Source organism: Haliaeetus albicilla, chromosome 6 (assembly GCF_947461875.1).
Source record: "Haliaeetus albicilla chromosome 6, bHalAlb1.1, whole genome shotgun sequence".
NCBI lineage: Eukaryota > Metazoa > Chordata > Aves > Accipitriformes > Accipitridae > Haliaeetus > Haliaeetus albicilla.
This window is the reverse complement of record NC_091488.1, coordinates 36,680,550-36,697,770: the sequence shown is the minus strand read 5'-3', so window position 1 is coordinate 36,697,770 and position 17,221 is coordinate 36,680,550. Positions and strand designations below refer to the sequence as shown.

At 40.3% G+C, this 17,221-nt stretch overlaps 1 protein-coding gene across 20 annotated transcripts in view; it reads left to right on the top strand.

Moving 5' to 3' along the window:
* Positions 1 to 16,900, top strand: part of BBX (BBX high mobility group box domain containing) — a 148,201-nt gene extending 131,301 nt beyond the window's left edge. For all 20 annotated transcript variants that reach the window (XM_069785567.1, XM_069785564.1, XM_069785573.1 and 17 more), the window contains 3 exons: positions 5,539 to 5,736; positions 6,409 to 6,601; positions 9,446 to 16,900. In XM_069785567.1, coding sequence (XP_069641668.1) covers positions 5,539 to 5,736; positions 6,409 to 6,601; positions 9,446 to 9,533 — 479 coding nt within the window. In that variant the 3' untranslated portion in view covers positions 9,534 to 16,900. The remainder of the gene's footprint in view (positions 1 to 5,538; positions 5,737 to 6,408; positions 6,602 to 9,445) is intronic.
* Positions 16,901 to 17,221: the final 321 nt, after the last annotated feature.

The following is a 17,221-nucleotide window of genomic DNA, read 5'->3' as shown; positions in this document are numbered from 1 at the left end:
TGTATTCATGTTGCCCACACTATCCAAATCATGCCCAGGCTGTTCCTTGGCCCTTCCACAGTGGAGTTCTCTCCCACATCATCCCTGTTGTATAGAGGAGCCTCTCTGGTTTTGCTTACTTCAGTAGTTCCATGAATTTCTTCCATTTTTTTTTCCTCATCAATATCTGTCTCTTTTTAAGACAGTAAAATGACTATCCCCATCTCCAGTTCCCCCAGCTACCTTTATGCTTAATATCTTTCCCTAAGGCTTGGCCATGTCACTTCCCCTCCTTTCCTGATGCTATGTTTTGTGTCCTCTGTGGTGCATGTGCACTATTTTCCCACATAGGCTCTGCCAGCTCTGCTGCATTCAAGGGTGCAAATATTTTGAAATTATTTGCGCTGTTACGTTGTATTTGTACAACAAACATGTTGTGGGAGTCGCTGGTGAGAAGTAACTATCTTGCTTCCATGCCGGTGTGAAAAAGGCATTATACATTAGACAGAGCTTTTATTGGGTTCCATTCAGATTTTTGTCCCTGAATTATTAATAGACCATGTAGACAAATTAGTAAGAAAAATGGGTGTTTAAATTCTCCTATGGGAAAAGAAACTGAAAGCATTTAATACATGATAGAGTAAAAAATATAAATATCTTAAAATCTGCAGATATAGAATGTGGCTAAACAAAATGTGAAAACCTCCATTTGATTAAAAGAAACCAGCCTGTTTTGATATGGGGTGAAGTGTGCACTGTGATCAAAGATTCAAGCCTGGCAAGTGTTGAGTACCCTGGCCTGGTTCCAGCACAACAGAGAGGCATGTCCTTGGAAGTTAAGCATGTGAATAATGTCATCGTGTCTAAACATTAAAGATGTGTCTGTGCATTTGCTGGAGTAGGGCCAGTTTGCTAAGTTCCTCCCAAGACTGAAGCAAAGACACGAGGAACTTAGCAGTATTACACAGCTCACATAGAAATCATCAAAGGAAAGACAGTGGATATATATATTGGTGGGGAGCTGCATTTTCTCTAAGTTACAAAGGGGAGAAAATCTGCAGTCTTGCCTACTCTTTAAGTGTACCATGTAGTAACACTGAAAATGAAGTGTTGATCAGAAAAGTGCAGTGTAGGTATGGCCTTGGCATGTAGCGTACAGCCTCACCATCACGTGCTGCCTACGTAACTTCATCCTTTCGTGAGTTCCTAGGCAGCATGGCCCTAAACTCTTTGACTCCGCTGTCCCATACTCTGCAGCATTCAAGCTGGAAATCCCAGCATCTTCATTTCAATTCAAATATATAAGGATTTAGTGAATCGAAACACTAAATTAAAATTTTACTCCTTTTTGTGGTTAGTCTATACTTGCGGTGAGTCACAAGTCTATATGTGTGGGTTTGGATTTTACGGAGTTCATTTTGCTGGAGGAAGGAGCTTGAATATTCTGATAGCTGGAGAGGAGATACTTGGAAGGATTGCTGTCAGCATGGGTCATAATGGATTCATGTTTGTCATCTTGAGAAGTGTGTGTCTGTGTTTGGAATGAAGAAAAGTAAGTGCAGTAAAGGCAAACTGTGATGTGGTTGGATCATGTTGTCTGGGTCTGTCTCTGGTTTGAGTATCTGAGTGGGTTTTGACTCCGTGTGACCACATTGTGCACAGCATCAGCAGTGCAAATCGCCCTATTACGAGTTTGCAGGTGTCTACGGAGATACAGCCCAGTAAAATGACCAGTGGACATGCCACAACCCCTGCTCCTCCTAGCCCAGAGCACACAGTAATGCTACTGAATATATTCAGAGATATGTCACTTCCTTAGGAAGGCTGACAGAAGCACAGCTGGACCCATCCCTGTTTGGGGGGTTTGAACACCACTCAGCTGAGATGTATTTTCTTCCACAGTCAAGGCTTTCCGGTGGGAAGCAATACTTTAAATAACAAGGGGTAAGTCACAACCGTTGACTCCTTGCAGGTACATTTTATTGAGCCACGCTGAGGGTTCTTGCGTGGTTTGTGTAACAACCAAATACGGTGTTGGCCTTTGCAGCAGACGAAGGTATGCACCAGTCTTAGCAGCAGCTGATGTGCGAAGGAGCACAGCCTCCTGCGGCTGGTAGAGCTAACTGCCTGCTACCGATCGTCCACCAGCTCTCCCCCACACACATCAGTCTGTACAGCCTTGTACATGTTCAAGCAAGAACAGAAAGTGCAGAAAATTAGCACAATGACCTGTTCTTTTACTTTTCTGCCGAGAAAGCCCTGTTGTGCGGGGCCAGCAGTCCGGAGGGAGCCAGCAGCTCTGTGCCACTGTGCCTTTGGTGTCCATCCAGGCTGGAGGAGGGCTGGGTCAGCTTGGGCTCATGCAGCAGAGCTTCCCATCCAGGCGGCTGTTCGTACACCTGGCCTGATGATCTGCTGCCTTGTCAGCCGGTGTCACTCTGCTTGTTAGTCCCCAGCCCTTGCTGCAGCTCCGTCTGCCACCTGACCCCACGAGTGGTATTGCAGCAGCGGAACAGCTGGAGTGACGCCTTTGTACGGTTTCTTCCAAGTTAGGTTTTATGTCTGCTTGAATAAGGATCCATGAAAAAGTCAGTGAAATGATTTCTCATCCCAATGTTCACTAAGACTGCTAGAGAAGAACAAAGCAGCTCTTGCCTTCAACACCCCCCCTTCACCCCCCCAAGAATACTCATTCACTGCTCACACTTAATCCTTCCTTCTTCAAAGCTGTATGGCAGCAGTGTTATGATGAAGTGCTAAAGAACTTACTTTGGAGCTGGAGGAGTTAAAAAAAATAGAGGGAAGACTCTCAAGTCTCACTTCAAGGATTAAGAAACCTTAAAACATGGAGAGGGAATATGCTTGCTGCACCTTGAGTTTGTCAGCCACCTTCTGCTGTTTCTTAGTCAAACGTGCCAACATCCTGCAACTAATCTGTTGCATATTTTCTTAGTTTTATGTCTTTAATAACTATCACCTCTTTTTATTTTTACCTTTCAAAATCTTGTTCTTATCTTTAATTTCTTAAGCTTTTTGATTCATACAATATGAGAAAGAAAACAAATGTAAAAGGGAGCTGTCTGCTGTATTGACCAATCAAGTTAATTTCCAGTGACCTGACATGGCCTGTAATACACAACACATCAAATTAAAAACATAACAAATCAGGTTTCTCTCTCTTGTGTGTTGTTAATTGTTTGAAATCATGTCTTAAAATTTTTATTGAATGTAAAAAAAAAAGTGACTTGTAATACTAATATTAGAGCCATTATAAACTCAATCAAACTAGAATTAAACAGCACTGTCAAAGTACTATCTAATTAGAGCAAATCCCCAAATCAGAATTAATAAATAGGATTGGACTACACCCAAACTATTACATTAATACATAATCAAAGTTTATGAATTCCCAAATAAGAAACCTAGAGAGAAAGCTGCCCATTTAATTACACATTCCAGTTAAGATTTTGGTCTCAGTCAGTGCAGTCAGCTTATCTGAACATCTCACTGTTAGCCCAGTTGAGTTACTTAAAAGTTACATTTGCAGTCATTGGCGCTTCAACTGAATTGGACTGTTATGGGGCAGATCTTTTCTTGTGATTTTTCTTGCTCTCTTTACAAAAAGTTTTACAGCGCAGCTCTGCTCTGGAAAGGTTAGCAGCTATAGCTAAACACTGAGAAAAGCTAATTGAAGCTGTGTGCTTTTCTTCAAAATAAAGAGCGTGCACAAGTTCAAAAATGTTTTACAAGAGAAGATATGAAGGTGAATTAAGAACATAAACAAATCAAGGTTTGAAACATTTCCAAGTGTTTCTACACATATGTACTAGATTTGATTGTATTCTTATGCTATAAAACATTAAAAGGTCCCTTCCTACTTGAAAGAGCAGAGAGCAACAGCTAACAAGATAAAATGGGTTATGGCTATTCTCTTCACCCAGTTGACGTCCTCTCACAATTAACATTTAAAGAAGCTAGCAAAAGATAGAGGTTATATTAACCATATCTTTGAATAGGAAGCTCATTAAATCTAAAAAACCAACAATAAATAAACAGTAAATACACACTAAAATGAAAGAGGGCAAAGTCCATGCAGGCTGCTTGGCTGTTGTGTGCGGTTTGTGGAGTTGGGTGCTCCTGCGTGACACCACCAGTCTCGGTGTAGGGGGTTGGTCTTGTTTGGTGCTGAGCCCTTCTGAAAGAGCAGTTGTTAGCACTCCAGCTTGAGTTTTGTGCATGTAATTTTTGCTGGTCCTGCCGCCCAGAAAGTGAGCAAATGGGTCTTAAATGTATCTGTAAAACGGGAGGAAAGATTGAAGGAAACTGCGTGGAAGAGAAAGCCAACTGTAGACACAGTAACAGCTGTGAAATATATAAAGGACTGTGGCAAAGAGATGGGGTATAACCTGACGGGTGGTAAAGAAAATAATGAGTTGAAAATGCAGCAGGGGAGATGAGGTGTAGGCATTAGGAAAAAATAATGAAATAACTCAGGATGGCAGTGCACTGGGAAAAAGTACCCTGAGGACTTGGTGCAGATGCCATGAGTGCTCCCAATTTCCAAATGGGTTAGACAGGCATCTGTAAGAAATGACTTGGGCATTCCCTTTGCTACCTGCAGTCTCTTTCTGATCCTAGCTTGTGGTGATCATAGATGGGGTAGGCCTCATAATGATTCTATCACAGGAGCAAAAAAGATGTCCCAGATTGAATTTGTGGACTAGTGATACCCTATGGTGTCAGATTGACGGCTCTGCACTGATCTCAGACTTTGGAAGCTTAAATACATTTTGTGGTTGCTGTCTGACCAGTTTCTTCATGAACAAGATTAAAGTGACTGTTTAGTCGTGTGAAAATTTGTGATCATCTTCCAGTTCAGGGCAGAAGGCTGCTTTGAAGCACCAGCACTGGTACTGTTGAGAACGATTCAAACGATTCTTCCTCACTCTCTGACTTTATGTAGGCAGTATTTCCATCACAGTATTTTATCCTGTGCTTACTTTCTTTTTTTAGCATTCTTGTCTTCAACTGTGATCCAGTTCTGCTTTTGTATTTGCTGCCTTTTGGGTGTTTTTTAAGGTTTGTTGTTTTGTACAAGGCAGCATTTCCCTCTGCTTAGAGGAGACGACGTAGAGTGATTATAGAGAGAAGACTGGGAGTTAGTCAGTGGTTTCTGAATTCTGCTTGTGAGTCCATCTGTGAGCTAAGATAACCTTATCTGAGGACCATTATTGTTCCTTAAATACGTTTTGTCTCTAAGCTACTTGCTGGCATCTTCTGTTGCAGAGTGTTTTATACAGACTACTGTACAAACTGCTACTGCCCGTCTCACAGTTTCCTTTACAAATATTAGAAACTTGAATCCCCTGGGATATCTTTAAGAGCTGATGCTACTATTCTTCTGCAAATATCTGCAGCGTTCAGATCATATCTTGCCATGGGTTATGCTCTGAGTACCTGTGAGGGAATGCTTTATGTAGATAGATGCAAAATGGTAAATGAGCATAGCTAGTAGCTGAATTATTCTACGTGTAAAACTGCATTTTTGTCCTCTTTCAGCCATACTCTTAGAAGACAGAAATTCCAGTGAGTCTGCCTGGAAGAATAAAATTTCTATATCTGCCCTAAACACTCCAGAGCCAGCAATGATGCATGAGCCTTTAGTTGGCAGCCAGAAAAGGAAAGCAAGGAAAACCAAGATTACGCATCTTGTCCGAACAGCAGATGGTGGAGTGTCACCAGCAGGAGGGACACTAGGTAAGGAAGTTAAGAGTTTAAATCTGCTAAGATTGAATGGTTGGAGAAGGTTTTGGAGTACGAGCAACCTATCAGGGAAGTATTTTTCAGTTAGCTTGGTTTCATACCTGCTTAGAAAGGTCATTCTTTAAAATGCAGGTATCAATCAACTGGGAAATCGGTGAGTCCATAATGGCCAACTTTTTTGGTTTGAATGCCCAAATCTGTCTTCTCTCCCTGGATATTTCTCTCTAAGAACTGAGAGCTGATACAGAATGAAATGGAAAACAGTTACCTTTCATAATTTGTTTCCAGTCCAGCAAAGAAATGACACTGCACCTACTTATAGGATGTAAAAATGAATTCCATAATATGACAGTCAATGCCACAGTCCTTGCAGGGGTCCTCTGCAGTTAAGATAATCTTTCGGGACTTCTGTGTCTAAAATGTACATAAAAGCTCTCTTGCCTGACCTAAAAGATCAGTTGAATGCAAAATCAGTAAACTGCTTCATAAACCTTAGTACTGTGCTTCTGCCAATAGCTTGGGTCAGAAGAGGTTGCAGTATGAATTGGATTACACTTGGAAAATCGAAGTCCTAAAGGTGAAGATTCTGTTAACACCAGACTAGCGTCAGTGGGCTGCTGTGAATTTAAGTGGTAGATTTGCAAGCTTAACTTTCTTTTATTGCAGAGGAGAAGCCAAAAGAGCTGCCACAAAGTACTCTCCAAAAAACATCAAGTGCAGAAACAGATTGCAACAGTGAATGCTCCAGAAATGCAGAGACAGAAGAAAATCATAGTATTACATCAGATATGCCAGCGGTGTCTGCATTTTTTAGCTTAGCTGCACTGGCAGAAGTAGCAGCCATGGAAAACGTACACAGGTATGGTTTTCTTTTCCCCTTGTTGTCTAAGTGAGTAGTATGTGGCTGCCAGCTTGTTCGGAAAGCATGTGAATTGCAGACTGTTTAATTTGGCCTGTGTTTCCTCTTCCATAACTTTCTATGAATGTCTGTTTTATACCACTTGCTTAGTAGTGTTAAGTCTTCATCTAAATGACAATGTGATCTATTTCAGTAGTCAGTGAAGTGATCCTCCTTGGTAAGCTTGCCTACTAATTTTTGTGTATAAACAGGTTCATATGTTTCTTGAGAACCTAATGATTGAGGGTTTCTAATTATCAGGTGCCATTTGTCAGATAACATTAGATTTAAACAGCTGTTGCATACTGATTTGCATTTTTCAGTGGCCTAAGACTGTGGAGAGAATTTCATATAACTTCAGCTGAAGTTTTTATGCTGAACGTGGCTGAAGGAAGCTAATTTGTTATTTTTACTCTTGTGCCTTGTTGTGTAGGAGGCAAAGCGTCTGCAGAATGTCATGGGGCAGAACAATTCTGGGTGATGGAAAGTCATATTTGGGTTGGTCCTCTCAGTTACCAAGTAGGCCATCTATACAGATAAGGTGGAGAATGTGCAGGTTATGTAGGTCTGTTGGATCAGCTCAGCGTGGTCAGATCCTGCACCCTAGACCTGTGATGGGATGAGATCAGTGACAGCAAGTCCTCCTTGGCTCTTAATTATCCAGTATTATTCTTGGATGCTGCAGCTTATTGGAGGTGAAACCCCATCCTTTACTGCAGTGGAAAGTCAGTGAGGAAGTGCTGGGACAGTTTGAAACAATCACAGCCTCAGCAAATGGCATTTGACGGATTGCTGGCTGCCTAAGGAACTCCACAAGGCAACAGTTGATGAAACCATTCACAAACTCAGTTTACTGTTGATCTCATGGCCCCCAGTCATCGACCAACCCAGTCCTGTGTATTCAGGCTGTGCATCAAACATTGAAAGGCTTTTTAGAAGCTCAGGGGTCCTACAAGAAAAAAAGTCAGGTGAACCCAGCCTGCTAGCTCTTCTCTGGAGAAGCTGTTGTCTTGGTTAAGCAATGTTGTTTTGGGTGAGAAGTGTTTTCCCACTGCAGTCAGCCTGGCCTTTCCTCCCAGCCTTGCAAAACAAGTGTCTGCCATTAAAACAGCAAAAGGCTGAACTCGTTTCTGTCATCTTCCATGGTCAGAAGCCACGAAGTGAGACGTGGGGAAGTGCTGTGCTAAGCTCTGCTCTCACTCACACCCTTGTGGTTTCATTGATTTCCGTTAACACTGACCAGAATTGCACAAGAACAACAGGATTCGCTTCACTGTGGTTTTTCCCTCTTTGTTCCTCTAAGAGTTCTTGTCCTCCTCTTGTCCATATTGAAGTGAGCTAATGTTTTACATAGCCTTCTGCTTGGGTCTGTCTTTAATACTCCCACCTTTTGTCGTCTCATCACGATGATGCTGCTAGATTAATGCAGCACCTTCCACGAGGCCTGAAAACACCAAACCAGCAAATGTCCAGCAACTGTTGCAAACTCCATCTTGTAACGACCCCGGGGGGAAATGACAGCAGGGGACGACTCTTTCCGAGCAGAAACTTAGCCATAGCTCTCGCAGGCTTGGCAGATGGAAGTCAAAACAGAAAACTAAATCTGATGGGCTAGATGCTCCTCTCATTTCTACTGTCGACTGTTTGTTATCTTTTGCAACTCAGTTCTTTATTTACAAATAGCCAGAAATGAAAAGAACAGCGTTAGAGGTTTGCTTGATGTGGTTTTTCAGTGTCTGAATTTAATTATCAAATAATTCTACAGAGCCTTGAGCCATGGAAGCCAAACTCTTTTTTAACTGTAATTAGAGTTTATCTGGAAGTGACAGCATGGTTTTCAGTTGAAGGCTTCTGTTTAGCTTTATTTACCTTGAGCATACCCCAGTTAAGTGCTGTAAGCCTGAGCTGCATTTTGTGCAAAGGCCACTTCATTGCGCTCCAGTTATGCGAAGCATGATAGTACCTCCATTTCTGCTGGGGTCTTAGCTGTGAGGTAAAGTGGCCCTTGCGTAAATAAGAAGTGGGCCCCAGATTTTCATTGCTGCAAATGACACATACTGTAACAAAAATAGAACCTGACTTGTGAGATTAGATAACAGGCAGTGACGTGCTTTGTGTATGTATTTTAAAAGACAAGCTGCAAAGGAGCTCTCCCAAGACCATCTGCTACAATGATTGATGTTGATTTCCAGCACATAATTCTGGCGCAGTTTATTTTTATGATACCCTGTGCCAGGGGATCATTTGTAAATTAACGCTGCTGTAGTAATGAAAGAGATGTTGTGCTGGGCTGATGAAGTGTTAAGTCATGAAACTTGGAATAATCCCAGTGTGCAACTCTGCTGTTGGGTATATTTCCATATTGCTTAAAAGCTGGCTATTGACTCGCATTAACATGACATGCCTCTGTGCACTTACCTTCTTTTGCCACACATGAGCTGCACTTTCCGCTTCTGAGGGCTGAAGTCACTCCCTTACAAAATGAGTACAGCCCTTGTGCGCTCTTAACTTACTCTCCAGCCATGCATTTTGTGTTGTGTAGTCAAATACCATCATGTCTTGGTTTTGCCTGACTTTGCATTGCATTGCAGGTTGCCCTTAGGATATTGTGTTACTGTTGCAGGAATACCTCTAAAAAGAGCGTATAACAGCAGTTTGTGGGCATCTGTAGCAGCAGGGAGTTATGATGCTGTAATGTTGGATGTTAAATCATATCATGTGCAGCTTTCCATCCTTTCTGGTCTGATAAAAGCACCTCCAGTGCTCCAAATAATGATGGGTGGCTTTTCTTTTCTTCTTTTGCAGAAGTCAGAGGGCCACACCTCTCCCACATGACGGACAGCCAAATGAAATGTCTCAGGCTCCAGTGCTTATTTCCTGCGCTGACCAGTGAAGCTCCACTTTATTGTAAAACATTGTGCTTTACCTAATATCCTAGCCTTGTCTTTACCAAGGGAAGCTAGTCAGTCCATATGATGGAAACTATAGACTGCAAGCAAGTGCTTATTGTTCTGAGTGGCCCAGAATTCACTGGAAGCCAGATGTTAGCAACTTGGGCCAGGTCCTCAAATCGGAACCCAGTATGTAGGAGGGTGATATTAATTGTCTATTAATGAACAGAAATGGAATGATCCCAGAGCTTGCTTTCTATTGAAGGCTTTTAAACAGTAAATAGGTGGTTGGTGTGAAAAAGGCTGCCTTTACTGTTAGCTCACACAGCATCTCTTTTACCAACCAGAGAGTACGGCAACTAGTTTCGTATAATACCTAGTTATTCTAAATGAAAATGAAAAAAAAAAAAAACAAAAAAAAACCAACAACAACAAAAACACTGACGCACTGCACTAGTTATTATTAGATATTCTTAGTCATTTTTGTACATGAAGATTTAAGTTCTAAGATGGTTTATATTAATAGGTTATGCCTACGTTTATATTGTAGAATGAATTTAAAACCTGTTCCAGAGAACTCAAGGCAGCCTGGACAGATGTACCATTGTTAGCGATGTTTGGGCAGCCATGTGGTCCAGATGTTCTGCACTTTTATATTTGCCACCGGAGTGGTAGAGTTTACTGGCAAAAATTCTGACAGGCTATGTTTGGGTTTGTTTCTTTTTAATTTAGCTTTGAATAACCAGGATGTTGTGCATTAGAAAAAGGAGTGTTGTATGGAGAAGAAAATACTGCAGATATTGACTTGTCTTTCATGCCTTGGAGGGTTCCTTTATTTTTGCATAGATACCTGAGCGACTTGGTGAAACTTTCCTGTAAACAAAAAGTACTGCAAATGTGTTTTTCAAAAGTGACCTTAGTATTATTTCACCATTCTGAAAAACCTAAAACCGTGACTTTTCGATATACATATACACCAGTACACATACCTTTTACATTTTACAGACACTGGCATTGTTGTAGTTACTATGCACAGTCCAAATCAGCTTCAGAGTTTGCATAAAGGGCCAATTACAGTTTGTGTTGGTAAAGTGGCAAATTGTATACAGATAAACTACAACTGAAGAGTAACGTTTCACTGAATTCAGACTACCAAACAGATCCATCTGCCAGTTTCTGTCTTTGCTTATGTTGAATTTTTGTGTTTTGCTCTCATAAATACATCCCAAAAGCAGGCCAAGTGTATCACTTGGCCTGTTATATTCGCTATCTTGACTTACACTATTGTATAACCAAGCATTGATTCCTACCAATAGATGCAAAACGATCATTAGTAATTGATCTAAAGCTACAAATTCAACAGGGTACTTCTTCTATAGCACAAGATGTTTCCCTACTTTTTGCGTTGTAGCACAACAATTTACCAAATTGGACTCCAGCAATAATTTTCTATTAGTCTTCGTCATACTGGCTGAACTTTTGATAGTATTAGATTGAGTTTTAAGTTCTTGGAGTTAAGTCTTTAAATGATGCGAGTTTACATCATTCTATCAGGCATTCTTATTTATACTTGACTGAATTGATAACGTGTTTTGGGGTTATTTTATAACTAATTTGATGTAATAGCCATATGGACAGTAACTCTATTAATGCTTTCTAGGTTTAGCCTTTCATTGTTCTAGTTAAGTGAAAGTCTTTGGTTCAGTGTCAGGAAACAATATACAACATACCACATGAGTTGTAACAAAGGATTAAAGGTCTGACAAAAGACAGGTAGCTGGGGAAGTGTCACTGAAACAGCACCATCGAGGATGCATGTGTTGGAAGAAGGGAACAACAAAAGAACAACAAAATTCATGAGCCAATGAGTCAGTGAAAAGGCTTTTTAAAAATTCAGGTGAATATATGACTAAGAGCCCCTAGAATGCCATTGCAGCCTGTGGCAGTATTTTTAATAAGATTTTATTAAAGTTTTATAAGTTATTTTAACAAGACAGGAAAAATTTAAAAGACTTAAAACTGTTGGGTCACAGCAAGGTGGCTGTTGGAGTTTTGGACCACTTTATAATTAGCTGAAATCCAAATATGTTACAGTGCAGGCCGTTCACGTTGACAATGGTACTAACTTATTTCTCTAGAAACCTTTAGAGTAGATATATTTTTGTCAAAGCACCCCATCCTTCCTCGATTTAAATTTCAATATTGTTCCTGAAGATATTTCTGTATATTAATGGTACCTTTTTTAAAAGAAACAGAAAATTACTTTTTTCTATATGAATTAATATCTTACTTGATCTGCTTTTCCTTGACTTTCCCTTAGAGAGGGGGTAGGGTTGGGTCAGTTTACTGGATATGACTGTTTTCAGATACTTATAAACCTTTTTGTAGATATGCTTAATTTTTAAGCGATTAGGCACTGAGAGTAGCAGAAATCCTGCAAAGCTTTATAGTTCACTAGGCATTTGCCTTTGTTGGTTCTCTGAGTGATGTCTTGATTTCAGTAGCTAGAATTTTCCCTGAATCTACTAGAAGGGGTATCAGTATTTTCAGGTAACAAAGTCTGTTAGCACAACAAAAATTTCAGACCAATATCTTACTGTATTGGGGTTGGGTTTTTTCCTTGTTTGTTTTGTTTTAATTTTTATTAATTTCAGCTGCTTTTGTTTTGGAAAATCTTATTGCTATTGTGTGTACTTCAGTATACCAGCAAACACTGTTACCCGTTAACACATTGTCCACAAATGCCTCTAGAGAAGAAATTGTTGCACCTTATGTATATCTCAAGCAAACCAAAATATGATGCTTTTCTGCTTTGTTTATTCTGAATATGTTGTATCATACTTTACTGAACCCATTTTAACTTAGCTAAAGCTATCGATATTTATGCATTTCACATTATTTTCTGGATCTGAACCTGTGTATAAATCTTTCTTTAAAAAAAAAAGAAAAGCATTTACCGTAGTTGTCCTCTGTGACTTATCCATGGGAGGGGGGGAATCTTGTCTCAAGTGTAAAATGCAGTACTGTCCCAGTTTCCTTGGCTTTTATTTATTTAGTGATCTTTGATACTTCATATGTAGTTTTGAGGGATACAAAATAAATTGTCGTAGCCGAAGCTACAGATCTAAGCAGCTGGGAGAAAATTACTGTAATATCTTCTTAATTGTCCTAGTACTGTATACAACTATGGGAAAAATGTCTGCAGAACATTTGAGATGCAGATTCTTATCCCCACAGTAGGCTGTTTTCCAGATATTAGACCAAATCAATCAAAAGTCGGATTTTCCAACCTAAATGATGCTATCATTCTAAAAACATCTATGGAGATTACTTAATGCTCTGCTTATGGCAGTAACTACCCCTTGAATGTGCTGTGATTTCAGAAATAGATATATTTATTTAAGATGACTGAATGCTCTTTTATACTAATACAATATCCCAAAGTCATGAGCAAGAGACTTCTTGGTAGTTTGGGTTTCTATTTTATAGCATTTGTGCATGACTTTTGAAAATAAAGTGATAAGCGTTGTTGGAAAGGGGCACAGGAACAAGGGACTGCTAAAAGTGTGTGAAGTTGTGGTGTTTAAATTCCAGCTTTGGTCTTTATTATTTGGGTGAAAGCTGCCTTTGTAGCACAAGGCTGAAGAGCTCTCTGCAGTTTGTATCAAGTAGAAACCCAAGAGAGTTGTAACTCATATCAGAACGAGGGAATGCCTTATAGATTGGATGCTGTCTTTTGGAACAGGATATTAAATTGAAGCAGTTTTAATTTCCACTGCCTGTTTAGCTACTGTACTGATACTGAACAGACTGAAGGCAACAGTTGTAGACGCGGGACAGCTGAAAGGGGATGAAAGGAAAGCTGGCCTTTGTTCTCAGTATGGCAACGTTATGGCAACAAAGGGGAATTAGGGAAAAAAGATAAGATGTATATATATGTGAGTGTATGTGTGTGTGCCTGGGTGTGTACATTCTGGAAAAAAAAATAATGTAGGAAAAACAAAAACATGATGGGTCTACAAGAGACTATAACGTATGTTGACCCTTTGCGTGCACTCCCTTTTTTGAACGCTGAGTCTAATATGGCTACCTCTCCTAAAAGACTACTTTCGTTAACTTCCATTTGCTTTCAGGCTTGATTGTGTAATCTTTTCAGCCATTGATACCATTTGTATATCACTGTGTGCTTTACTTTCCAAGAGCAACGTTTATATAGTGCAGACAACGTAAAGGCTGAATATACAGTGGTAGCCAAACTATGTTGCTGGAGCATTTTCGTTTAACCTCTGCCATAGTCATATGGGTTGCAGGATGTGGGCCTGCTAGCTCTAGGTGGTTCAGTGAGATCGGTTTTTGTAACAGCAGAAAATGCGGTGCTCGTGGGGTGGTGGACTTCAGATACTGCCAGAGGTGACGCAGTAAGCCAAATGCTGCTCTTGAACTTATTCTGGAGTTTACGTTTGCAATCCTGATTTCGCAAGGAAACGTAACTGTGCAACTTGTGTGTTGTATACCTTACGTTATCCATTAGATGCTGTTTGTTTGCCGTGCTTGTTTGGTAGATTCTAGAGCTCCTAGTTATCTTTGCCATGATTTGTAATACTTGTGGCATTCTCCTTACCTTGTACATATTGTGGAACTGTCACCTACAGCTGCCAGGATGCTGAGGCACTTCAGGACACTGAGCGCCGTGAACGAGTACATTTAGGCTGTGAAAGAGTTACTCGCCTCCTCCCCTGAACTCCCCAATAAAAAGGCGCAGTGAGGTTTATGCTCTCACTTAAGTACTATTATAGTAATTTGTATACTCAGTATTTTCTACTGAATTGACAACTTTGAAGAAGCTTATGAGATGGATGTGTATTTTATGCTCCCCCACTAATTCTTCTAAGGCAGAAATCTAGGAAGACTTGACATGAGATCTCCACTCAGCAACACACCTAAGCTTACGCTGAAAACCCTCTTTACTTAAGGGCCAGCATTGTTGTTTGCACTGTGACAGTGCAGGAGCCCCGATTATGGACCACTACGCTCTTGGAGTTAAGCTTGGGCTTGCGTGATGTTCCTGGGGGAGGCACGTCATTGTGACCTAGGGCCTTCATTGACATGGAATTTTAAAAAAGACTGCAAATAGCTTAACATTTATTGAGTTCTTCCAAAGAATTATATTGTAGTTTCTGGGTCTGGACTGTTACCACATACCAGCAGACCCACGCTGTACTCCACTGGAACAAAACACATCTGTACAGGCTAACTAACCAGGCTTCCCAAGGTAATGGTCTGATCTACTCTTTTCTCCCTTACAACTGAAACCTTGTTTTCCCACACACACTGCTACACTTTAATCAGTGGTTGGGGCTTTGAAGGTGACAAAAGGAAGAGAGGCATATATGTGCATGTGTCTGCATCTGTGTATACATATGCATACACACACACATCGGAGTGCAGTGACTTGCAACATGTTCTCTGTACAAAAGTGTTCTCGTGTTAGGCCATGAAACAACATGAGGTTTCTCGGGCCATAGTTTTCCAACTTTCTTGCTAGATTTCAGTCTCTTTCCTTCACATTACACCATAAGGTGTGATTTTCGAAAATCACACCTGAAAAAAAACGCAGATCCTGCTGACCTGAATGCTACGAAAACCTTCTTTCTCAGCAGTGCTTGCTTTTAATAACCAATAGCTGTTGACAGTTTTAACACAACTGATTTGCTATGATCTTTCTTCCTAGAGCCCAATCCTTCAACTTTTATTCTCACACATAATTCCACCGAAGTTTGACCCAGTATTTGGCTTTATTCTCTCCAAAGCTTGGTGTAAACATGCCTTACAATAGTTCATCTCCATCAATGGTATAACAGAGCTACTGCCTTCTTAGATGTGTGTAGTTAAAAGTCAATAAGTACATTTATAGAATGTCATACTTTCTTCAAAACCCTCTAATTTGATATTTTTTTAAGTGCACATGTTAAGTCATGTGTATAACATGCTAAAGTACATTAAACTGTGATAATGAAACAATAAAGTATTTAATAAAATATTTGAAATATTTGATAAGGACCTTCAAATAGATTTCTTTATGTTCATTCTATTTTGGTTATCTAGTGTGTGCCTGTAAACAGTTTCCCATTTAAAACTAATGATTGCAAATAAATACTATTCAAACGGAGCTTCTTTGATACTTCACCTGCTTTACTATCAAATGGTTGTTTACTTTAACATATGGCTGAGTTAGCAGTATTTGCAGAATTTGTTTTTAGCTACAGTATGAATTTGTTGGCTTTTTTATACTTAAAAAGAAACAAGCTTGTTTTCCACCTGGAAATGGAAGATGCCAAAAGCCAGAGATGGATCCTCAGAACTGTAAGCTGTAGTATCCTGTCAGATCATCCATTCAACTTCTACACAATGACTGTAAAGATGTCACATATTTTGCAAAGAACTTCTGCCCGTTTGATCTTGCTTACACATATCTATAATGGGAGCTTCCATTTTATTTTTAAAAACATCTGAGCCTGGTTCAGCACTGTTGACATTTTTCAAAAGTTCCATAGACTCATGCAAGTGCCCCAGAATTCAATGGATTTAAATCAGCGTAAAGCTGGAGGCTGTGGGACAGAGAGAGCCAGGATTTAGTGCGGTTAGGCTGTGGGAGAAAAGTTGGCCTTTTCTCCTGAGCTTTCCAGGTATCCACTTTGTTTTTTTGGATTTTGTCTTTGCACAATTGGGAAGCTCATTTATAGTCCACACAAGTATACAAGAAATCATCTCACGTGAAGAGCCCTTGCTATGTTTTCAGTCTTTGGACACTAAGAGAAGTTACTCAGAAATTGATTCTTTATTAGACATAAGTAGCAAGTGTCATCAGTGTTTAAACATAAAGGTCCTCACTACTCTGGAAACTTATTTAAACCAGGACTCTGTTCTGCCCATGTATTTTACCCTCTTGAGGCTTGAAAATCAGACTGTTGGGAATCTTCTCTTTTCCTGTCCTTGGATGCCTGAAGCCTCCTTGATTGCAGTGTATTTTTCTGATCACAGAAGACTTCTCCAGGCACAGACTTCATGAAGCCAGTAGACACCGGTTGTTCACATGGGAGCAGAACTCCGGTCTCTGAGTCAAAAGTAGCAGAAGGGAAGCCTTTAGGGTTTTTTTTTTTTAAACTGTGTGCCATTTACTCAGGGAAGAAGAAAGGTATGCAATCTTGCACTGCCTTCACTGGGTATGTGTCAGTATGTCTGCAAAGAAACACCAGGAATGGAAGCGCTTCAGCATTAAAGGCCATGTAAAGGTCATACTTGGGGAAGGGGGAGAAAAGCTCTGATTCGGTGAGCAAAAAAAGCTGGAAGAAATCTTAAGAAATGTATATTCTCAGTATAGTATGCCCAGTCAGGGACATTGAAGTCATTATTCTGGTTTTTTTATTACCAAATTACCTAAAAACCGTCATCTTCATTCCTCGAACTCCCATCTTATCTGCTCTCGTTTTGTTCTTCCCACAAAAGACCTGAATTCAGCTCGCTCTCGGTGCATCTAGATCTGGTTTGTTACCCAGCTCGCTCTCACGTTGCTTCTTGCAGCTGCGCAGCATTATGCTGACATTTTCTTAACTGTCAGGTAAGATAAATTTCCACTAATACTTCTGGAAAAACATGGGGTGGAAAGGCATCATCCTCCTCAAGCGCCATG